Source organism: Salmo trutta, chromosome 22 (assembly GCF_901001165.1).
Source record: "Salmo trutta chromosome 22, fSalTru1.1, whole genome shotgun sequence".
Lineage (NCBI taxonomy): Eukaryota > Metazoa > Chordata > Actinopteri > Salmoniformes > Salmonidae > Salmo > Salmo trutta.
The window spans coordinates 4,944,961-4,970,816 of record NC_042978.1 but is presented as its reverse complement, the minus strand read 5'-3'; the positions used below and the strand labels follow the sequence as shown (position 1 = coordinate 4,970,816).

Genomic DNA, 25,856 nt, shown 5'->3' with positions numbered 1-25,856 from the left:
TGACTACAGACCAAAAGATTGGTCTGTCGCCCGCTCTTGGACGGTGCCGGACAGTATCCTGACTGTTACCATGATCCTTGGTCTCATTTCCCTTGGCGTGTGCACCTACTACGTACACAGGCGCACACGTGCAATGGAAGACCTAATGAGGTCTTATACTAGGATCACCCGTGGGACGGAAGCGATCCCGATTTTTGGAAAGGTGGCAATGGATCCGGAAACCCTCTTACAGGGCCCAGTCCCAGCCTCCTCTCCCGAACTCGCTAGGTCAGCCCAGTAATGTCCCTAATGTAAGCTTGGCCTTCAGGGGCCAAGTTTTTCCAAGTGCCTTAACTACCCACCTGCAAGTAGGATCAACCTAGACATGACATTAGAGACAACGCCATGATAGAGCTATTTAGCCAAGGCCTTGGACATATATAGAACATAGTCCATATTAGATGATTAAGGTGTGGTAGACATATTTTGTATACTGTTATGTTTTTATTCCAATTTTTCGTTTCATTACCTTTGACACTTAGGAAGCCTTAGAGCCAAGACACCGCTCCTTTGGGGAGGAAATGTAATGATGTATTGCCTGAGTGTTGTGCGTTATTAACGTCTGCCAAGTTACTGCCTAGGTCCACTAACCGGGATAACCGGACGACGGGCCGGAACACAGAGCCACTGCCAGACCTCCTTGATCCATTCTGGTGGTGATCCACAGCTTGCGGAAAGCCTACCAGGGGGAACCACTAAAGGGGGGGGGGCTGCTCTGATGATCCACAGACCAGGACATCCGATGGTCATTCTTATGGTGGGTTGCAACATGCAGAATCATTCCAAGTTGAACCTACCAGAGGGGGACTGTCATGACTGTCCTGATCAGGTCAGGGTACAGGAGACCACCACCCTACAGATTATCTCCCAAACCCCCAACAGAGGAGGAGAGATCTAGGGGTCTGAAGATGTGGGGGTTTTATGACACCTCATGCCCATAATACAGAGAAATTCCTTTGTCCTAACAATGGAGAACTGGCCTCAGAACCTTAAACATGCAATAAAGGAACTTTGGAACAATGGTTTCCGTCAGCCACAATGGTGGTTATGACGAAAAGTGGAATATTAAAATGTATGTAACTTTGGTATTTGTTTTTAAAGGTTAAGAGATGACGTTATTATGAAAACATTGTACCTTTAAGAGTTTTCCCAGTATATGCCTGATGTTTATACATTGTACGCTGTTTGGAAAATATCCAAATCAAACAGAATGTTTTGATAAAGATGAAATGTGAAGTTAGTGTCTAAAATCAGATTTTTAGCCAAATCTAAGCCTTGCCCCCTGTACTTGGTCCGCCCAGAGAATCGCCCTAAAGGCTGTTACACCCACTTCTGACCCGAGGGTATAAGACAGGAGAGTGAAGAATTAACATAGTAGACTATTGACCCCAAGCTGCAGCGAAGGTCTAACAAAGTCGACGAACCCCAAAACGAAACACAAGGTTGAAGACAAAGAAATATTTTTCTACACGAGCTACGGACGAGTAGCTGTGTCTAAGCGGGTGAATTCAAGCCGAACCACCCAGCCTCCACTCTCCATTGAATCGTGGTATCGACACCATTCGAGCCGAAGCTGTGAGCTCTGAGCTACAGAGCTGTCTGTCCTCAGAAGACCCCTTTCCGATCAAGGGTGAGGATCAGACCACTTAGCCAAGAAGGACACTGACATCGTGAGGACAACCAGAGAGTTGCGCCGGAGAACTTCGTCATTTAGAAGCCTAAACGACCCACGCGGAGCTTCCCACCTGAGAACTACAACACGTAATTACATCATTATATTCTGACCCATAAGAGCGGCAGTTCAGGGCAAGGCTAATTTTAAATAAGCATGGCTGACAAATGAACCCAAATGTATATTTCTCTCGTGTACTTCCTTTCTTTCTCTCTCTTTAAAATCCCCATTTTGGGTAACAAGCGCCATAGTGTGTTGGCCCGTTATACTAAGTCCTAATCAATAGCTAGACTGTGTTTTGTGTATGTGCATTTTTATCATCATTTTAGCTTGCTAGTAAATAAATAATCAACTAAGATTGTTGTGGTAAATTCAGTGGTAAAGCCCGGGTCCGTGCAGATTCCCGGATTATACGATTTTCAGATTATGAGACTGTAGAGGAAATTGATTAATTTAGCGACTGTTGTAATCGATATTCTGATATCCTTTGAGTTAATTTGGGAAATAGAAACTCAATCAAAACAATGTTCCCATGGTGCCCCAGGTTAATGAGTTAATAATTGCTTGATTCATTGCTTAATTCATTTAATCACGTAATTATAAACCGTTAATCATTCGATGAGCAACAGTCGTCACATTAACTAATACAACGTCACGACACCATGCTGGTTAAGTGTGCCTTGAATTTTAAATAAATCAGACAGTGTCACCAGCAAAGCACCATCACACCTCCTCCGTCATGCTTCACGGTGGGAACTACACATGTGCTGACCATCCGTTCACCTACTCTGCATCTCACAAAGACACGGCGTTTGGAACCAAAAATCTCAAACTTGGACTCATCAGACCCAAGGACAGATTTCCACCGTTCTAATGTCCATTGCTTGTGTTTCTTGGCTGAGATGTGTCTGTTACTTGAACTCTGGGAAGCATTTATTTGGGCTGCAATCTGATGTGCAGTTAACTCTAATGAACTTATCCTCTGCAGCAGAGGTAACTCTGGGTCTCCCTTTCCTGTGACGGTCCTCATGAGAGCCAGTTTCATCATAGCGCTTGTTGGATTTTGCTGGCTGCACATGAAGAAACTTTCAAAGTTCTTGAAATTTCGGAATTGACTGACCTTCATGTCTTAAAGTAATGATGGACTGTCGTTTCTCTTTCCTTATTTGAGCTAATCTTCCCATAATATGGACTTGGTCTTTTACCAAATAGGGCTATCTTCTGTATACCACCCCTACCTTGTCACAACAAAACTGATTGGCTCAAATGCAAGAAGGAAAGAAATTCCACAAATTAACTTTTAACTAGGCACACCTGTTAATTGAATTGCATTCCAGGTGACTACCTCATGAAGCTGGTTGAGAGAATGCCAAGCCTTTGCAAAGCTGTCATCAAGGCAAAGGGTGGCTACTTTGAAGAATATCAAATATATTTTGGTTTGTTTAACACTTTTTTGATTCCGTATGTGTTATTTCATAGTTTGGGTGTCTTCACTATTATTCTACAATGTAGAAAATAGTAAAAATAAAGCAAAACCCTTGAATGAGTAGGTGTGTCCAAACGTTTGACTGGTACTGTATATAAGGTCCCACAGTTGACAGTTTATGTCAGAGCAAAAACCAAGCAATGAGGTCAAAGGAATTGTCTGTAGAGCTCCGAAACAGGATTGTGTCCAGGCACAGATCTGGGTAAGGGTACCAAAAAATGTCTGCAGCATTGAAGGTCCCCAAGAACACAGTCGCCTCCATCATTCTTAAATGGAAGAAGTTTGTAACAGCCAAGAGTTTTCCTAGATATGTCCGCCTGGCCAAACTGAGCAATCAGGAGAGGAGGGTCTTGGTCAGGGAGGTGACCAAGAACCCAATGGTCACCCTGACAGAGCTCCAGAGTTCCTCTGTGGAGATTGGAGAACATTACAGAAGGACAACCATCTTTGCAGCACTCCACCAATCAGGCCTTTATGGTAGAGTGGCCACTCCTCAGTAAAAGGCAAATGACAGCCCGCTTGGAGTTTGCCAAAAGGACTCAGACCATGAGAAACAAGATTCTCTGGTCTGATGAAACCAATTTTTAAGTGTTTGACCTGAATGCCAAGCCTCACGTCTGGAAGAAACCTGGCACCATCCCTACGGTGAAGCATGGTGGAGGAAGCATCCTGCTCTGGGGATGTTTTTCTGCGGCAGGGACTGGGAGACTAGTCAGGACTGAGGACTTTGTTAGATACTACTGCAGTGTTGGAGCTATGAACACAAGCATTTTGCTACACCCGCAATAACATCTGTTAAGTATGTGTATGTGACCAATAGAATTTGATTTGATTTGTAAGACAAACGGAGCAAAAGTACAGGGATTTCCTTGATGAAAACCTGCTTCAGATTTCTCAAGACCTCAGATTGGGGCGAAGGTTAACAACACTAAACACACAGCCAAGACAACGCAGGAGTGGCTTCAGGACAAGTCTCTGAATGTCCTTGAGTGGCCCAGCCAGAGCCCGGACTTGAACTCGATCAACCATCTCTGGAGAGACCTAAAAATAGCTGTGACGCTCCCCATCCACCTGACAGAGATTGAGAGGATCTGCAGAGAAGAATGGGAGAAACCCCCCAAATACAGGTGTGCCAAGTTTGTAGCGTCACCCAAGAAGACTTGAGGCTGTAATCACTGCCAAAGGTGCTTCAACAAAGTATTGAGTAAAGGGTCTGAATACTGTGATGCATAAAAAAGTAGACCAGTTTAATTTAAGGACGGAAAAATTAACAGCTGAGCCACGCAGGTCGCAAAATAGTTGAGAGGAGATTTTCCACGCCAATTCCATGTCACGTGGTTTATGAACTGATATACAAAACAACATCAGATTCAAAACTTCAAAGTTTTTCAATTTAAATTATTATACAAAATTCTTGCAACCAATAGAATGTTATATATATATGGGGATACAACTATCCCAGCTCTGCAGATTTTGCTGTGAAGAGACAGAATCATTAGATCTTGTTTTGGTAGCTTGTTTTCGGTCGCAAGTTCAGGAAAGTCTGAACAATTGCAATAATTACTAACTCTGCAAATCAATCGATCAATAATATAATAATACCATAGCAAACATGTGTATCTTTAATTTCAATTTGTAGAAACTATGAGAATAGAAAGCATCAGAACATTTGTGAAACATCACAGCACAGTAGAAAAATATAGGGCAGCTAGAAATCAAAACTGGATGGTCTTCAGAGATAGCTAGGAGGGGTTAAGGGGAGCTGAAGGCTGGGACTAAAAACAAGCAAAAGATAGATCACGTAAAATATAATTCCCGTGAAATGTAGGTAGTATGTATAAGCTGGAAATGCAAGCCTATGTTTGTTGTCTACTAGTTTACTCCAATAAGGGGAGGGGTGGTAGGGTAATAAAGAAGGAAAATACAGTGAATTCGGAAAGTATTCAGACAGGCTTATTCTAAAATTGATTAAATTCCTCATCAATATACACAATACCCCATAATGACAAAGCAAAAACATGTTTTTCGAAATGTAAACAAGGTATTTATGTTTTCATTTTTTTATACATTGCAAAAAATTCAAAACACTTGTTTTTGCTTTTTCACAATTTTCTTTATCCAATTTTGGTCTTTAATGCAGGGCTGGCAGACAAATTCTTTGCTTTCCCCACTTCCACTTTTCTCTTCCATTTTTGTGGTAATGCTGCAATTAGTTTGTTGTAATTTTGCGTAGAGCAGGCATTTCCATGTATTTTTGTTAGCTGGATGTGTGACATAACTCCACTGGACCTATTTATGATATAATTTACAAAGATTATACCTTTTTTAAACGTTCTTTTAAATATATACACTACCGTTCAAAAGTTTGGGGTCACTTAGAAATGTCCTTGTTTTTGAAAAAAATATCAGCAACCATCACTCCAATGGCACGTTGTGTTAGCTAATCAAAGTTTATTATTTTAAAAGGCTAATTGATCATTAGAAGAAAAAAAGTTTTGATTTCTAGCTGTCTATATTTTTCTACATGTACAAGGCAACTCCGGGATGCTGGCCTTCTAGGCAGAGTTGCAAAGAAAAAGCCATATCTCAGACTGGCCAATAAAAATATAAGCTTAAGATGGGCAAAAGGCCACACTCTGCCCAGAAGGCCAGCATTCCGGAATTGCCTCTTCACTGTTGACGTTGAGACTGGTGTTTTGCGGGTACTTTTTAATGAAGCTGCCAGTTGAGGACTTGTGAGGCGTCTGTCTCAAACAAGACACTCTAATGTACTTGTCCTCTTGCTCAGTTGTGCACCGGGGCCTCCCACTCCTCTTTCTATTCTGGTTAGAGCCAGTTTGCGCTGTTCTGTGAAGGGAGTAGTACACAGCGTTGTATGAGATCTTCAGTTTCTGGGCAATTTCCCGCATGGAATAGCCTTAATTTCTCAGAACAAGAATACACTGACGAGTTTCAGAAGAAAGTTCTTTGTTTCTGGCCATTTTGAGCCTGTAATCAAACCCACAAATGCAGATGTTCCAGATACTCAACTAGTCTAAAGAAGGCCAGTTATATTGCTTCTTTAATCAGGACAACGGTTTTCAGCTGTGCTAACATAATTGCAAAAGGGTTTTCTAATGACCAATTATCCTTTTAAAATGATAAACTTGGATTAGCTAACACAACGTGCCATTGGAACACAGAAGTGATGGTTGCTGATAATGGGCCTCTGTACGCCTATGACATATTCCATAAAATATCTGCTGTTTCCAGCTACAATAGTCATTTACAACATGAACAATGTTTACACTATATTTCTGATCAATTTGATGTTATTTTAATGGACAAAACATGTGCTTTTCCTTAAAATGCAAGGACATATCTAAGTGACCCCAAACTTTTTAACGGTAGTGTATGTTTTTTTATTTTTATCAATTAGTATATTTGAGTTTAACCACAATATTTTTTGCATTATTTGTTGCAATAGTTTACAGACAGATAATTTCACTTATAATTTGGGTCAGAACTTTACATACACTAAGTTGACTGTGCCTTTAAACAGCTCAGAAAATTCCAGAAAATGATGTCATGGCTTTCGAAGCTTCTGTTAGGCTAATTGACATCATTTGAGTCAATTGGAGGTGTACTCCTTGCTGACATCTTTGCTGACATCATGGGAAAATCAAAAGAAATCAGCCAAGACCTCAGAAAAAAACATTGTAGACCTCCACAAGTCTGGTTCATCCTTGGGAGCAATTTCCAAACGCCTGAAGGTACAACGTTCATCTGTACAAACCATAGTACGCAAGTATAAACACCATGGGACCACGCAGCCGTCATACCGTTCAGGATGGAGACGTGTTCTGTCTCCTAGAGATGAACGTACTTTGGTGCGAAAAGTGCAAATCAATCCTAAAACAACAGCAAAGGACCTTGTGAAGATGCTGGAGGAAACAGGTACAAAAGTATCTATATCCACAGTAAAACGAGTCCTATATCGACATAAACTGAAAGGCCGCTCAGCAAGGAAGAAGCCACTGCTTCAAAACAACCATAAAAAAGCCAGACTACAGTTTGCAACTGCACATGGGGAGAAAGATCGTACTTCTTGAAGAGATACCCTCTGGTCTGATGAAACAAAAATAGAACTGTTTGGCCATAATGACCATCGTTATGTTTGGAGGAAAAAGGGGGAGGCTTGCAAGCCGAAGAACACTATCCCAAATGTGAAGCACGGGGGTGGAAGCATCATGTTGTGGGGGTGCTTTGCTGCAGGAGGGACTGGTGCACTTCACAAAATAGATGGCATCATGAGAAAGGAAAATTATGTGGATATATTGAAGCAACATCTCAAGATATCAGTCAGGAAGTTATAGCTTGGTTGCAAATGGGTCTTCCAAATGGACAATGACCCCAAGCATACTTCCAAAGTTGTGGCAAAATGTCTTAAGGACAACAAAATCAAGGTATTGGAGTGGCCAACACAGAGCTCTGACCTCAATCCCATAGAAAATCTGTGGGCAAAACTGAAAAAGCGTGTGCAAGCAAGGAGGCCTAAAAACCTGACTCAGTTACACCAGCTCCGTCAGGAGGAATGGGCTGAAATTCACCCAATTATTGTGGGAAGCTTGTGGAAGGCTACCTGAAACGTTTGACCAAAGTTAAACAATTTAACGGCAATGCTACCAAATACTAATTGAGTGTATGTAAACTTCTGACCCACTGGGAATGTGATGAAAGAAATACAAGCTGAAATAAATCATTCTCTCTACTATTATTCTGACATTTCACATTCTTAAAATAACGTGGTGATCCTAACTGTCAAGAATTGTGAAAAACTGAGTTTAAATGTATTTGGCTAAGGTGTATGTAAACTTCCGACTGTATATAGGCCCGTTTATTTTCGTCTGACTTGCTGTTCCAAATAAAATGGTATATTTCTTGCTCATACAATTTTAAAAAACAGGTCGCTATATGTAGGCTACAACATAAGCAAATAGGTAAACTGGGATATGACTAAAGAGTTAATCAGGGTGATTTTTCCACAAATAGACAGGTATTTTCCTTTCCATGGTAAGAAGATCTTATCTATTTTTGCAAACTTTTATTTAAAATGTATTGGAGTGAGATCATTTCTTTCTTTCGGGGTATATATTCCGAGTATGTCCACATAACCATCAAACCATTTTATTGGTAAACTACATGGTAATGTGAAAGTTGTATTTTTTAGTGATCCAATACGTAATATAGTACACATCATAATTTAGTTGTAATCCAGAGATGTTAGGAATAATTATCGAGATCCCCTGAGGCTTTTAACGGATCCAAATTGTGGTTATATAAGAAAACATGAATCATCACCATACAATGACACCTTTGTTTTTAAACCCTGGATTTCTAACCCCTTGATATTATTGTTGGATCTGATTTTAATAGCTAACATTTCGATGGCTATAATAAATAGATATGCCGATATTGGACAACCTTGTTTTACTCTTCTTGATAGTTTAATACTTTCTGAGAAGTAACCATTATTTACTATTTTACACTTAGGGTTACTATACATAACTTTAACCCATTTTACATCAAATTCTCCAAAATTGAAATATTCCAGGCATTTATATATAAATTCCAGTCGTACTTTATCAAAAGCCTTTTCCAAGTGAGCTATGAATACAAGGCCTTGTTTCCCAGATTTTTCATAGTGTTCTATTGTTTCCAGTACTTGACTTATATTATCTCCAATATATTGTCCATGTAAAAATACTGTCTGATTAGGATGAATAATATCCAACAATATATTTTTAATTCTATGCCGCTACATTTTGCATCTCAACACTGAAGTGTAAAGGGCCTCCAATTTTTTAAATGGACTGCATCTTTATATTTACCACTTGGATCCTGTTTCAGTAATAATGAAATCAGACCTTCTTGTTGAGTATCTGATAATATAATTTTTTTATAGGAGTGGTTAAAACATGCTAGTAACATTCCTCTGAGTGTATCAAAAAAGGTTTGGTATACCGCCACTGGTATACCATCCAGCCCTGGAGTTTTCCCTGACTTAAAAGCAGCTAGGGTAATTGGTGGAGAGTCAGGAATTTAATTTCAACTCTGAAAACTGAATTGACGCCAACCGTGGTGGTTTCACCTGATTAGTGCTGTAGCTAGTATAGAGTACTTATGTTATCGGTTTACGTTTAATTACAGGTGGTAAGGCAGAAGCTCTATGAGCAAAAGCCGTTGAAAATACGTATTTTTGGCTTAAAAGATGTTGAGATGTCTTTCAACGTCTTGTGCTCACTGACCTGCCTTTGATCTTTATCTGAGGAAAAGGCAACAGTGAATGAGACAAAAGTTTGCTTAAGTCCTTATCAGTGACTTGAGCAGGAACAACGTTGGCATTTCAAACAGAGCTAGAGACAGGAAGATCAAGTGCCAGACACAATGCCTGACATCATGACAACCGACCATTCACCTTTGTAGTATATTTTAAGTGTTTATCATATCAGACATTGTATTGCACTTCGTTTTTCTCAATGGAAACTCCATTTATTAATCAATGTCATGAAAGCGTATTTGAGTACAACCGAGCAAATTGTGAACTCACACATTGACAAACACAGCTCTCCCTTCGTAGCATCGGTCTATACATTGTTGCCATCCCCCCAAACTCTCAGCCGTCAAAAATATGACTTCCTTCCCGTGGGCATTTTCCTGTTTACGTGTGGGTCAGGAGAGAGAGATAGTGTCTTCCAGTCCCCTCTGACCTGACCTTAGCCTAAAGGTCAGCACATGTCTTGCATACATGTAATCATCACAAGTACACACAAAGACGCCCTCTGTCCCAAAACAAAGACATTGAAGGAAACTCACATAATGTTGATGTTCTGGTTTACCATACTGTTATATTTTTTATTTTTTATTTACCAATTCAAATGGACATTTATATCAGCCACTGTGTTACTGGTGTCTGGCTTGGCTTTGTGGGTTAGACTGAGGGGAAATTCTGCTCTTGGTAATGTAGAGCAAGCACTTGATGTGTTATGGAGCTTTTTTACTCTATGAATGAAAGGTTTCATTCTTCCCTTCTGTTAGCTATGATTGTGATACTCGTTCTGAAGAATACAGGAAGATTCAGAGGCATGTCTGTCTATAGCAGCCAATCACCTGAGACTTTGCTGCTCTTTCTCAATCATGAACTGGCAATCAGGATTTCATAATGTTAACACATTAACAAAAAATGAAGAGAAAGCAGGGAGCACTAATAACAGCCTGCAGGTGTGTGCGTGTGCATGTGTATGCGTGCGTGTCACCACGTGCGTGCGTATGTGTGGGCACACACACGTCTGTGTGTTTGTGGACGGAGAGAGGTACACACAAACTTTCATTTTTTGTGCGAAGTACACACATAAAAACGCTTCAAATGTTCAAATAAAAAAACTATTGCACAGGAAAAATGTGGACAGTCGGGTGCATCACAAATTCTGAACCGCTGGACAGCAACATAATAAACTAAAGCCCTGATAATTGGAAACGAGGTCAGAATGACTGTGAAGGTTTGATCCCAAATAAATAATTACATAGCCTAAAAAACTAACAATACATATGTCCAAGATACCTGATTAACATGACATCAATAAAGCAGCCACATCCCACAGTCCCCAGTGCCGACATTCAGAAATACAAAGATGGTTTAGTATTTAGTTTAAAAACTCTGACGAATGCCAAACGAACAAGAAACGCTTTTCAATGAGAAAACAGAAATCCACTTTTAAAAAAAAATCTATACAATACTCATTTTAAGGACAACAAAAACTACTTAGCCTACATTTGAACACCACCACAACAGCTTCGCTATTTGGCATCTTCCCAATTAAGTAGCCTAGTTTTGTTGTTTGGCTTCTTGAAGAGAACTAGGGCATATCACTCTCAGCCCACCTCTTCCAATGCATTGTGGAAAAGTGTGCATCGAATTCTACTAGATGACGAGCCGAAATGAGCTGAAAGTTCACATAAAAAAAATAGCATACTGAGAATGCGTCATGTGCTATTGCATTTTTTCCCGCTATTCTTTGATTTCGGTAGTGCATCCCCATATCTACAGTTGAAGTCGGAAGTTTACATACACCTTAGCCAAATACATTTAAACTCAGTTTTTCACAATTCCTGACATTCAATCCTTGTAAAAATTCCCTGTTTTAGGACAGTTAGGATCACCACTTTATTTTAAGAATGTGAAATGTCAGAATAATAGTAGAGAGAATGATTTATTTCAGTTTTTATTTCTTTCATCACATTCCCAGTGCGTCAGAAGTTTACATACACTCAATTAGTATTTGGTAGCATTGCGTTTAAATTGTTTAACTTTGGTCAAATGTTTTGGGTAGCCTTCCACAAGCTTCCCACAATAAGTTGAGTGAATTGCTCCCAAGGATGAACCAGACTTGTGGAGGTCTACCATTTTTTTCTGAGGTTTTGGCTGATTTCTTTTGATTTTCCCATGATGTCAGCAAAGAGTCACTGAGTTTGAAGGTAGGCCTTGAAATACATCCACAGGTATACCTCCAGTTCACTCAAATGATGTCAATTAGCCTATCAGAAGCTTCGAAAGCCATGACATCATTTTCTGGATTTTTCCAAGCTGTTTAAAGGCACAGTCAACTTAGTGTATGAAAACTTTTGACCCACTGGAATTGTGATACAGTGAATTATAAGTGAAATAATCTGTCTGTAAAGAATTTTTTGAAAAATGACTTGGGTCATTCACAAAGTAGATGTCCTAACCGACTTGTCAAAACTATAGTTTGTTGACAAGAAATGTGTGTAGTGGTTGAAAAACGAGTTTTAATGACTCCAACCTAAGTGTATGTAAACTTCCGACATCAACTGTAATTGATCAGCTGTTGTCAAAGCCAAAATTAGTATGACATCAGAGCATTTAAAGTATATGTCCTGAACAAAAATATAAACACAACATGTAACACACAACAAGTGTTGGGCCTGTGTATCATGAGCTGAAATCAAAGATCTCAGAAATGTTCCTTATGTACAAAAAGCATATTTCTCTAACATTTTGTGCACAAATTTGTTTACATCCCTTTTAGTGAGCATTTCTCCTGTGCCAAGATCATCCATCCACTTGACAGGTGTGATATCAAGAAGCTGATTAAACAGCATGATCATTACACATGTGCACCTTGTGCTGGGGACAGTAATTCCACTCTAAAATGTACAGTTTTGTCACACAACACAATGCATATATGTCTCAAGTTTTGAGGGAGTGTACAATTGGCATACTGACTGCAGGAGCTGTTGCCAGGAATGTTGTTTTAGAGAGTTTGACACTATTCCCAACCGGCCTCACAACGCCAGACCAGGTGTATAGCGTCGTGTGGGCGATCGGTTTGCTGATGTCAACGTTGTGTACAGAGTGCCCCGTGTTGTTAGTGGGGTTATGGAATGGGCAGACATAAGCTATGGACAACAAACACAGTTCCATTTTATCAATGGCAATTTGAATGCACAGAGATATTGTGACGAGATCATGAGGCCCATTGTGAGGCCCATTTCTTTAACAGTATATGTGACCAACAGATGCATATCTGTATTCCCAGTCATGTGAAATCCATAGATTAGGGCATAATGCATTTATTTCAATTGACTGATTTCCTTATACGAACTATAACTGAGTAAAATATTTGAAATTGTTTCATATTGCGTTTATATTTTTGTTCAGTATATTTTTAAAATGTTGCATACTATTTAACTTTCTATTTTCACATGCTCAAACAGCTTACTATTTGGGATACAAGGATGGGTATTCGGACATGGCCTCCTTTTCTCTCTCTCTCTCTCTCTCTCTCTCTCAGGGGAGCCCCTCTGGCCCTGAGCCAGTCTCTGGTTGCACGTGATATTGATCTGATCTACCTGCTAGTCTCGGTGGTACTGCCTCAGGCCTACTCCAGCCTCTTCACCGCCCCATACCGCATTGGTTCAGCGCTAACATTCATACTTGACTTGGAAAGATGGCTGGAATGGAATGGAGAATCAGTGTCTAATATCATAGCCAGTCCTCAGAGAGACTGGGTAGAATGGCAGTCAATTGGAGGTGTTTTAGCAGAACATGCTCTTGCCATCAATCTTGTATCGATCCCTGTGTTGAAGACACAATGGAAGGGTATCTGTCAGTATGCGTTTCACTCAGTGTTCTGTTCTCCCTTATATCACATTTTGTGAGTGTAGTGTGAGGATATCCCCAGTATTTCAGACACAGAGACACACACACACCCTCTTTCACACACACCCTCAGCGTCATTGTTATGTCAGGAGTAGCGTGTTTGATCCTCCACAGGTCAACGACAGCTTGACAGGCTGTCGTTGTCTGAAGGTGACGAGAAGCAGCTCCCTGCCGACACACTCAACCAACCTCTCCTCTCCCCTCTTCCTCCTCTTCTCACCTCTTCTCTTTCTTTTCCCCTTTCCTCTCTTCCTCTCCCCTCCTTTCTTCCCTCATCTTTTATCCTCTCCTCTCCCATCCTCTCCATTGTGACCCTAACAGATGCAGAGCCGTATTCCCTGGGCTCCCCCCCCCCCCCCTCACCCAGTTCCCTGTGATGAATCCACAGGCCCTGTGATGTGCTTTCTCTGTGTAAGTGTGTGGTTTTCCTGGGCCTCTGATGGTGTATGGCTGCCGTCAGGGACCTGGATCCCGGGCTCTTACTGTGGCTCTTTCTTGGGGCCTCTTGGGACCTTGCAGCAGCCAAAATAAATGATGTTTCCCATTACAACTACCTATCTGCTGCTGCTAGGAACAGCTGTTTGGATCTGAGCTCCCGCCAAACATTGTTCTGTGTCGCGAGAGAGACGGGGGGGGAAGAAAGGAAGGAAGAGAGAAGGAGCGAGGGAATGAAAGGAGATATACTGTTGTTGGAGTTTGTGTTGTGGCAGTTTGTCTTTGTCCTTAAGGTGTCTCTGTGTTGGTTGGTGCCTCGCACACATGCAGGCACATATCAAACGTACGTACGTACACACACACACACAAAAACACACCCAGACACATACACACACACACACACGCACACACACACACACAAGGCATACCTCCCATTCCCATCTTCCCCCCCAGATTGGGAGGTTGTGCACGTTTTTTGGTTTGTCACACAAAGTGTCAAACACACTTCTCTCCTGACTCAAGGACAAACAATATTTAGCTGCTGTGGTGGTGGTGGCTTAAAATAACCCACTTCAAAGTACCAGACCAGACAATGTTCATTTGTTTTACCTTTATTTATACAGGCAAGTGCATTAAGAATAGATTCCAATTTGCAATACATACCTGTCAAGCGGCGGCCACAGCAGCAACTTTACATTTGGGGCTCAACAATGTTACTTTTGTCCAAAATGGCGGCTTAATTGACAGCATGTAGATGGAGTCCAGACCCCTCCTGTTGACTTCTGACTCAACAACGTCACTTCTCCTCAAAATGGTGGCTTAGTTGACTGCATGTAGATGGAATCCAGACCCCTCCAGTTGACTTGTGTGAGTGGTTGCGTTGCTTTAGTTTCTCACAGCAGGATTATGTGTATGGTGTTTGACTTGGGGTGTGAACCCTTCTGCTCCCCTGCTCTGTGTTAATTCTCCAGCTCAACATCAGCCAGTCCCCATTCAATCTGGAGTAAGCCTGGTTCCAGATCAGTTTGGGCCTTATAGACAACTCCTTGTTTATTGTCATGCAAAAAGGGCTGGGACCAGGCTACGTTGGAGTGGTTTCTCCAGCAGGTTTCTGTCTATGGAGTTTGTTTGCATTGGAGTTAGCCTGGTCCTAGATCAGTTTGTGCTCTATAGCGAACTATTATGGTTGTTGTCATTCTAAACATACAAACAGATGTTTCTCAACCAGGTTTCTGTGTAGTGCGTTTGGTTGTGTTAGGGATAACCTGGTCCCAGGTCAGTTTGTGCCTTATAACCGACTCCTATGGTCTGTGTCATTCTAAACATAGGGGAGAATGGGGTATTTTGAGCCATTTCTTACATTCAGCATCACTACGCCAAGGGAAATAGAGTATTCTTACTAACAAAGATATCTACATATATTCCAGGATGTTGTGTATCCCTGGAAATAATCAGAATTCATGTAAACATAACAGTTTTTAAAACATAGCTTGTCCAATAAAAAGTTGTCTCTTGGCACAACTTATCCCCGGTATGGGGTAAGTTGAGCACAAGGACTGGGTAAGTTTATGGTGTCCTGTGACAGTGGGTGTTGGTGCTGGTAGGTTAATGTTTAATTCATGGAATGGGGGTATGATATAGGTATTGAATAGATTTAGATCTCTGTTCAATATCACGTAACCTTCCATTTTTTGACCAGTTGTCTGGGACAGGGATGTTGTTTTGATGTGCCAATTCGCAGAGGTGGGACCAAGTCACTATTATTTTAATCACAAGCAAGTCTCAAGTCACAAGGTCCGAGTCTCAAGTCGAGTCCAAGGTAGAATGGGTTGAGTCAAGTCCAAGTCGTGCATTCTAAGAGCAAGTCAAGTCGAGTCAAGTCACAAATTTTTTTCAAATCAAATCTCAGGTCAAGGAAAAAAAATCTATACATGCAATGGCTTGTTCAACTTCAAATCTTTGTCTATCTACACATTCCAAATGCAATCTTCATAAGTAAACGATACATTTCAAGCAATTTTGACATACCAAAAGACCAGTAAGCCTATGCTAGTAATTGTTGCTTAATGCCCCATTGCTGGTGAGCATGCAAAGTAAACAGCTAATATTCCTGATTACCTATTTTTTTTGGAGCTGCATATTTACTTATGATAATCCTCTCTCCCTACAATTAGACATTTGCGCTGCACCAGATCCTACAGCAAATCTGTACATCAAATCATCAATCTGTTCACTAGCTCAGTGGTTCTCAAACTTTTTGAACCAGGACCCCCAAAAAGGAGTGGTTCGAAGCTTGTGACACACCGCGCACGTGCATGCACTTGCGAACGCGCACAATCACTGCGCAAATGTAGCCTGTCATTACAGCCATAAACGTGATGCACTTCCAAAACGCAAGATACAGAAATAAACAGCCTTTTACACCTGCATTTTGAACTTCAATGGTTTCAATCATTCATGTTAGCAAGTAGGGATATCATGTCGCATTATCACTTCTCTGGAGTACAGAATAAGTAGGTTCGTATAGCCTACCTGTGTGCAGCGGAGGTTGAGGTTGCAGGATCGGATGGAAAGCATGATCAGTCTGTATAGACTTTTTCTTCTTCACAAATATTGTAATTAATTTGCCAGAATATGTTACATCTTCATACCATAAGTATTAAAGGTAGTGCGATGTTACAGCTAGCTTTAGACATATAGCCAATATCCACCACTGAGGTAAACAATTATAACCCACCCAAACTAGGCATATCTGAAATATGAAAATTAGTAATAAAATCACTAGGCAGCCTATTGTTCTGGCAAAGATGCCCCCGTAACAGTTTGCTAAACTGTATTTTATATGGGTAATATAAACGTAGGTGGGCTACTCAGTTTTTGCCAGGCTAAATTGGAGAAAATTAAACAAGCGCTTTCTGGTCATTAATCTGACTATGTGCGCCAGCCTTTCCGTGCTCTGCCAATGTTGATGACTGGTCATTGGTCAACACTCGAGATGCGCGGAGATGAACAAGAATTTGGTGCAATGCTGTAGGTCTATGTTAGTGACCAGATCATATAAGCAAAAATATACATACAAATGGAAGGCTATATGTAACCTATTGAAATATGTATTAAATGATAACCTCTTCCAAAATATTTGGTCACAAGATTCATTTTGTGTATGGTTTCCGAGAAACAATTGGTAGTTCAACTAACCCTTTTGCACAACTTACCCCACTCTCTCCTACAAACAGATCTATGATCAGGCTCTGTTGGAGTGGTTTATCCACAATCTCTAGCAGGTATGTGTTGGAGTTAGCCTGGCCCCAGATCAGTTTGTGCCGTATAGCCAACTCCTATGTTCATTGTCATGTCAAACATATAGACTGATCTGCCGCATCTAGGTCTGTGTATTGGGTTTGATTTAAGGTGAAGTGTGTTTTAGTGTGAACCGTGCTTGGCCTGCACGCTCTCTCTCCCCTCCCCTCCCCTGCCTGCTGGTCTGTGTTATTTCCTCAGCCCTCCATCAGTGGGTCACAATTCAAGGCTGCAGGGAGCCACAGGAGACAGAGGCCTGCTCAGGCCAGAGCTGCAGCACTGGGTTCCCTCAAAGTTCACTTCCCCCACTACCATACAGTACATGTGGGGGTATGGGTGTGTGTGGGGGAGGGGGAGGGGTGGTAGGTTTGGTGTGGGTAGAAGTGTGTTTGTGTGCCTCTTTGTGTGTGGATGGGTGGGTAGGGGTGTTTGTGTGTAGGGTGGGTGGGTGGTATGGTGTGGGGGGATATATGTGTGTGTGTACGTACGTGCTACATGAAGAGAAAGGGAGATGCGTGTTTCTAGTGTCAGTGAGTCAATCAGCAAGTGTTTCTGTGCTGAAACTGGTTACCTCCATTCATATGACATGTTATGTTCTTTTTTTGTGTCTGTGATAATTTGTGTGTCCAGTGTGACTGTTTGTTTCCCTTTTTCTCTCTGTGTGTGTGTGTTAGTGTACGTGTATGTGCCTGTGCGTTTGCACGTTTGTGTCTGTGTTTCACTCTCCGATAAGCTGGCAGATGTGACCTTGAGGGGCATCCCCATGCTGATTTATCAAATGTTGTCTTCACAGCACAGTCTATTGTCACCTGACAAAGGCACATTTCCCAACTAAACAGGGGTTCTTAGTTAAAAATGGCTATGATGGCTCAATGTCCTTCCACACACAATGCATCTGAAATTATCAGTGTAAGGATTAACCTGTTTAGGTTAATCAATCTCCTCAATAGAGTTATAGCTCTGTTCTAATGTTGCAATGGTATGGTTTGATGTCTATATTTGATGCACTAAATCACTGAATTTTCAAGAGTCTCCTCGATTTTTAATTAGAGTGGAAAAAAAATCTATTGGGGCAGTGTGTGTTGAAAAGTGTTGATTCGATATTAAAAGGAGTTCAACAACATGAGTTCAGGCAAAGCATGAATGTTAAGAAGATGTCACAGGTTTCAGTTAGTCACTTATTTCATCGTTACATATCTTTTTCATTGGCGAACCAAATGTCAGATTCCCACCACGACCGGTATTGTCCACAGGCACTTGTCTGAGGCCTGATGTGATTATTTATTTGTGCCTATTGTCCCTATGTGTGACGAGTTTCATGTCTCTTACAAAGGAGTGAGGCAAACGAGGAGAAAAAAAAGTTTTCGGAAAGACTTTGACTTTGGCCATTTCAATTCGATGTTCAATCCGTCTCTATCTCTAAATGGATTTCTGAAGTGCTCATTGGCTGGGGCTTTCAATTGAATGTAACCTTGAGTTATTTTGTATGTCGGATTTAAGTGCCAGTATGACATGAACAGGACTGAATGCATGCTCCTCAATTTTCTAAATTGAAAAATCTCCATCCGATACTACGCCATTGTCCAGGCAATTAATGGAATGCTGAAAGCGAGGTTCAGGTGCTTAAAAAAAATAAATGTGTCCCTGTTTTTTTCGTTTCCCTTTTTTCGACTTAATGACTAATAAGGATAATAAGAAAAACACAGCTTAATGCTGTAGTGTTCCTACTTAATGCTTATTTATGTATTATGCATGCATATAAATGAATAGGCCGTGTCCTTCGGTCCGTTCCGTTTCAAAACCCGCCATATTTGTTTCTTAAGGTGAGGGTTTTGCATAACAATCAGCGCAATCCTATTCAAACGTTGGCCTATTAATTGAAGTCGTACATTTTTTGTTGTTGGCTAAAGGGCTGCTAACAATAAGCCGCAGTCGGTGTTTCTCGTAAACTTGGCTAATTGGTCCTCAGATGAGTTCTGACGTTTTTGGCCTCTTTCTCTTTCTGGTATTCAGTGAGATTTTCTTTTAAACATTAAAGCCTCTACCAGATATACTGTATCTGGTGGTTTTCTGGTACAGTATATGTAACTCAGAAAACACTTCTGACATGATTGTTCACTTAGAGGAGCAGTACTGTAATGCTGTTTTACATTGCTGCCTACAACTTTGTTTTGGAGGTGGAGGGGGGAGAAGAGGTTCAGGGGCCCTGATTGGTGTTAATCGAATGACAGGTTTTTTTATGTTTGCTTTGAGACACGATTTTGTATCTAACTTGTAATGCTATGACAGAGTGCAGCTTTTAAGGGGCAATCTGCAGTTGAAACAATAAAGGGTCTCCCTGCCACTGTTTCGGTAAACAGCTTAGGCTGAAGAAATGTTACCACTCTCAAATTCATAGACAGAGCTATGGATGCAAGGAATGACCATCCATGATATCAAAATAACAAGCTTAAATTTTGGGTTCTGATGGGGTACAACTATTGAACTAAGCTCATGAGGCATTTCTAAGTTATATTCTTCAAGAATCAATGCTTACATTATCATTAATTTATGGATGTAGCAACTGCAGATTGCCCCTTTACGGCACTTTCCTCGCAAAGATATCCAATTGAACTAAAAGTAATGTATTTATCTAACGTGTGAATTCTCTGTCATCAACAGAACACTGTGAACACTGTGAGAAACTCATGCCACCACTATGCGTTAACACATCCACTAAACTGCATATGTACCAACTATTAGACCATGCCACTGTGGGGCTTTTTCATGGCAAGGCAGAGTACTATATACCACACGGGTGGCGTAACACAGCGAGAACGGAGCCCTCCTGTAAACGTTGTGACTTGGCTGCCCTGTGGGCCTCCAGGGTAGATAGAGCAGGCTGGGGAAAGCAGGACCAAATGACTGCTCTGGATTTTCACTCCTCCCTGTCTATTTCAAATGTCTCTCTTCTGTTGAGTGGCATCATCTCTCACTCTTGGAGGAAGTCCAAGTCCTTTCTCCTTGCGGCCCCTTCTGGTTGACTTAGTGTTGTGGAGGTGCCGGGAACATATGAGAAGAACTAGCCAACATGCATGATGTGGTGCCATATACTTAAGTGGTTGAGCAAAGATACAACTCCGGGGTGTTTCGACATTGAGGGTGGGAGGGACACTTGTTAGAAACTGACAGTGGTGTGTGTGCGTGTTAGAGGGAAACTGTTTATTTTTGTTGCTTTTGGCTATCTATTCATTTGTTTATTTTTTCCTGTCTTAGTGTTGGAGCTTAGAGTTTTTGCTACTGCTACCTTCAGGGATGCGAGTAGCATACATTTGTGAGTCTTTTTACCTGAGGCTGCCCTTGTTAGTGCCTGTGTATAAATGTATATACATTATTTATAAAAATTCACAGGGAGTGAAAAAAGGTTTAATACATTTACAGACAGTAGAGAGAACAAGCACTGCAAGCAAAGCTGGGAGTTAGTTAGTTTGCATAGTAGTAAAGTAGTAGACAGGTGCTTTTTGACCAGCATGTGCAATTTCATTGTGCTAATGATAATAATAATAATATTACTATAACCACAGCTACTAATAAATATTTAATGTGTATATTTGATTGGGACGGATATAATTGAATAGTGACACGTAGAATCTTCAGTCAGAATGCACTGCAATGTATGACGTGCTATTTTAATAATGGTAATAGTATAATTTAGTGAAGGTTATTAATGTATCTTTATGTGTATACAAAGATATGTCAATTTTTACGTAAGGGGTACTTTGTTTTAAAAACCATGTCTTAAAGGGAAAATCCACTCAAACTATCTTTTGGTATTTTTTTAATTAGTCTACTGTTGATACAGTCACAAAATGTTTTGCATGTCAGCAGTCAAGTTTTTATGATATTGGACTTTCAAGAAGCAAAGCGTCACCGGCCACATCATCATGTTGAAGCAAAATGCATCTTGAAAAAAAAAATGGGGCCGTATCAACAGTGGACTAATGAAAAAAAAATACCAAAAGTGGATTTTTTTGGTGTGGATTTTCCCTTTAACCACACACATACACACACACTCACACCACTCACCGTGCCTTCTTCCTCTTTTGACAGGATAACCCTCCCAAAGCTATGGAGGCCATGCTAGGTGGATGTAGCCTTCACGTACCCATGATGGACGTCGAGCTCACGTCTTGTTTCTCCCTCCCCGAAACCCTAACCCCCAGAAAACCTACGACCTAACCCGTCTGTGTCCCTCATTACGGCTCTGTCATTTTGCTGTTGGTTTTTTTCTTTGTCTGCTTGTCTCTTGAGGTGGTGTTAATTTTTCTATATTTTTTTATATACTGATTCCACATTGTCTCTGTACAGTATGTCATTTAATTTTTTACTTTTTGTAATGTTTTGTTGAACGACGGTCGTGTTGTTAATTAGGTAACAAACGATAAGAGAATTCAAGGCTGTAGAAATGCATATGTCGAAAGAATAAGGCAGCACTTTCTTTTACCAAGTAACATGGAATAGTGATTTCAATGTCTCCAAAAATGTGTTTAAAATAAACATACAGTACTCTTCACTGTTAAAAAAATCATTTTCACTGTACATAAAGGTGCATATTTGCTTAAAATGACCGGGAATGCAACTAAAAACCTCCCCATTAAATGAACCATGTTGCATAATGATTACTCTGTGTAAAAATGAATGAACGGTAGAGTCACCTGCAGGAAGTGACAGCAAGGCGGTGTTGGCATATAATTATTTATTGAAATATGAAGAAAAAGTCCATCAGCTTTGAAAGAAACTCCCCAGAACAGGAAGTGGCATGACATGGTGTCAGTATAGGGGGGGTGGGGTGTGTTTCTGAGTGTGAGAGAGAGTGTTTGAGGACTTCCAAGGCAGCTGTAGAACTTTACCAGAACACACAGAATGAGATGGGGGACTGATAGATTGTCATTCAAAACACACACTTAAGTACGGTAGTGGATTCATGCCAAAATAAAAACATACAAATTAATTTATTTTGGACTATTGTTTTTCGATGTCTGTGTTTTTTTTTCACCATAGTGCAGCGCATTTCGTAATAACGTGCGTCTATCGCGACTACATTTGTATTTGTTTTGGCATGAATTTGCTTCCATAGTTAAGCAGGGGACGAGAATAGAAAGTACAATACTTCATAGGTTTAAAGCCAAAGGTTTAGCCAAAATAGCTTTTTTCTGTCTTTTATAAAACGCACTGCTCAGAATGGATACTGAATCAATTATTTAACCAACCACTAACATTTACAAAAGCAGAAATGTATGTACTGTAGATACAACAAAATATTTTTGAATCACAGATGAATGTGAAGTGGATGATGTGATGGTTTTGAAGTGTACATTATAAGGGAAGGAACGAGCACAGGTTCCACGCTGTAAAAAATACTTGTGACTCAATACAATCCATAACGCTGAAGAGCAGCGCTGTAGCGCAATTGAAATTTGAAGGTTCCGATTCAGCTGACATATGCAGCGTTTACCGTGAATGCAGTCTCCACGAATGCGGGAATAATGCCTTTAAATTTCTATTGCGCTGTAGCGCAGGTCTTCAGCGCTACTGATTGAATCGAGCCCTTGATCCATTTTGACGTAGATGACTTACAAAATGTAGACAGGCGGACTGATATATATATATGTATGTATATATATGTATATATATATATATATATCACAAATGTTTGGGGCCTTATTTGTGTAAGACAACAATGTAATTCCACAAACGGACATTAGGGAATGCCAAACTCCTGGACGGCTGGGGGGGAAAGCTGTTTGTTTGTTCAGTTATGACACATCACAGGTAACCACAGCTCACGGGACAGATGCAGTCTTTGGTATCAAACAAACAGGGCTGAAATGTGAAGCTAGTTGAAATTCAATGATAAGAAACAACTGATGCAAGGACAGTAACAATCACACCCATTAACTTAATACAATACTTATATTTTTTTCCAATTTACAGCTCAGAATCCCATAGACATGTAATTTTAAAAAATGACGTTGATAATTTGTAAGATAATTGTTTTGTTCCTGAACTGCATCAATACATTTAAAAAAAACATGCAACAGTAAACAAATATATTTGGCTTTGTCACCTTGCGCTTATAACACACAAGAACAAAACCCAGGGCTGGATTCAATCTGTATCGCGGAAGTTCTGCGTTAAAATTGAAAGGTAATTTCAAATTGAGCCTACATATGCAGCATTTACCGTTAATGCAGTCTCCGCGACCGCTGGAACGTTGCCTTTAATTTAATTTGTGCTATGAAGCGGATCTTCAGCCCTACGAATTGAATAGAGCCCCAAGACGCAATAAATTATTTTCATTTTTAAGCGTAACCAGTGACATACATTGAAAGCTAGAACATTGAAAAACAAAAACAATTCTAAATAAAACAAGTGTCTGAAACTGAACTCGAACACAATATGCACATTTTTTGAATGCCAACAGAAAAACTGTTAGAAATTAAATGTTTTCCTTTTTGATTTTAGTGTCTCACGACATAATTAAGTACTGGTCAAAGAAAAAAGTTAAACACTGTACACACCAAAGAAAGCAAACCAGAGGAATCAATTTTGTGTTTTTAGTTTTTTTTTAGGAAATCATTGCTTTGCAATTTGCCTTGTCACAGTTATCTCCCACAGGACCGCTTGAATGTAAACACCACTTGAATTATTCTTATTTTAATTTTTTACATTAATACTTTATATATATATTTGTACATATTTTCATTCACATCTGCACGGTTAGCTAGCATCGTAATGAAATAAGGCAAGACTCACATAACTGTGACATCACAAATGTATAATACTGATACTTAAGGTTTTGTTACTTTTTTTGTTTGATGTTGTTCTGCAGCAGGCTTTGGTCTGTTCGGACAAAAGGCAGCGTTTCTCAAATCTAGAATCATGCTTTCTTTCCAGTTCTAACGAAAGGGATACATATTTTGGGGGGACGGGGGAGCACACTCCATATCTGTCTATGCAACCATAAAATAGCCATGTAGAACTTTCAAATAACTTATCTATGGTGTGTAAAACACATTTTACTGAGGTAAATGGTAAACATTGTTGATATGAGATCCTTTTGGGGTGGTTACAGGGTGGATTACAAAGAGGAGCCTCAGAATGACCAAGAGGAGGAAAAAACTAATGTTTTCAAAAATAGTTTTTTTGTTCTCTTCTGTCATGTTTTAATTATTTTTGTTCATCTGATTTTTGGTGACTGGGGCTGCACACGAGTCTCTGTCAGGTTCTGACATTTTCACCAGTTCTTCGTTGCTGTCTGTCTGTCTGGCCTGTTAGCCATGCAGCTTGTGTATCTCTTTGAAGCCGGTGGCTAAAGAGACTCTTGTCCAGCTGACAGTCTGCTCTGGTCTGCCCAATGCAGTCAGCTAATACAGTACCAACACTGAAAAGCATGGGCCAGTCTAAAGAGAGCGAACCACCCACACGCCTTTGGCCAAAGTCACTGCTCTCTTCTGAAACCCTCACCACAGATATCATAGGGTGGCTGGCACTCTTCATTGCTCAAAACCCTTCAACAGTATGGGGGGTGCAGAATACTCATGGTTTGCTTGTTTGTTACTTTAGTTACAGTCTGCCAGTCCTTGTATCACCTTGATGGTTTGTGTTTTTATTAAAAGCAGAAAAAAATGATCTCCCATGTACAGAGTCCAATGTACAGTTTTCAAATGTTTTCGCTGTTTCTCTCCGTCTCTCACAGCTTTACCCAGGGCCCCAGACACACCTGTCTTAGAGTAAAGGGTGTGTGTGTGTGTGTGTGTGTGTGTGTGTGTGTGTGTGTGTGTGTGTGTGTGTGTGTGTGTGTGTGTGTGTGTGTGTGTGTGTGTGTGTGTGTGTGTGTGTGTGTGTGTGTGTGTGTGTGTGTGTGTGTGTGTGTGTGTGTGTAATATGCATATTGTATGAATTTTAACGTGTGTGCTTTTGCATATGTGTTTTGCATACGTGTGTGTGTGTGCATACACAGCATTTGTAAGTGTGGGTGTCAGTTTCTGCATGTGTTTTTTCCTGTTTGTGTGCCAGGATGGTTGATCATTACGATGAAGGAAAAGGACTGATGCCTCCCGCCCCAGAACCACAAAGTCTAGCTCTAACATGGGCAGAGTTTGTTCTGAGTCGGGTAAGGGCTGGAGTCTCAACAAACAAAACCGCAAAAACTAGTTCAGGGTCCAGTGTCCCGCCTGCAGTCTCATCAGGCCCTCTTGGCGTGTAGCATCTCGATGAGCAGGTTGTTACAGGGCACGTCTCCGTTCAGGTGCTTGTAGTAGAGGTACTCCTCGGCCTGGAGGCTGATGGCTCGGATCTCAGGCAGCCGCAGGAGCAGCTGGCCAAACTTGTCTGTCTGCTGAGGGTAGTTGCACATGACATAGTCCAGCAGTGCCGCGTTCACCTGCTCCTGGACGCTTTCCACCAGGTGGAAGTTCTCCAGGTTCTTCACGTCTGGAAAGAGAAAGAGGGGGGAACAGGAAATGGTGGTTAGCATTTGGAGGAAACCGAAATGGTCCATATCAACACATGAGTTTGCATATATTGATTATTTCTCAGATGCTGGGTATAAAAACCTTCATATATCACGAATTGAGGATACCTGTACACTCATTTTAGGCCCTGAAAAGTACACCATATGTACGTACACCTTCTCTTAATGACATGATTGAAGAGGCTAACAT

The 25,856-nt window shown here is 40.7% G+C and overlaps 2 protein-coding genes across 5 annotated transcripts in view; one reads left to right on the top strand and one right to left on the bottom strand.

Annotated features, from left to right (window-relative positions):
- LOC115157948 (adhesion G-protein coupled receptor D2) overlaps positions 1-21,718 on the top strand; it is a 179,233-nt gene extending 157,515 nt beyond the window's left edge. For both annotated transcript variants that reach the window (XM_029706305.1, XM_029706304.1), the window contains one exon: positions 21,241-21,718. In XM_029706305.1, coding sequence (XP_029562165.1) covers positions 21,241-21,369 — 129 coding nt within the window. In that variant the 3' untranslated portion in view covers positions 21,370-21,718. The remainder of the gene's footprint in view (positions 1-21,240) is intronic.
- A 456-nt stretch (positions 21,719-22,174) lies between these two features.
- Positions 22,175-25,856, bottom strand: part of nr5a2 (nuclear receptor subfamily 5, group A, member 2) — a 106,832-nt gene continuing 103,150 nt past the window's right edge. For all 3 annotated transcript variants that reach the window (XM_029706306.1, XM_029706308.1, XM_029706307.1), the window contains one exon: positions 22,175-25,626. In XM_029706306.1, the coding sequence (XP_029562166.1) occupies positions 25,379-25,626 (248 nt within the window). In that variant the 3' untranslated portion in view covers positions 22,175-25,378. The remainder of the gene's footprint in view (positions 25,627-25,856) is intronic.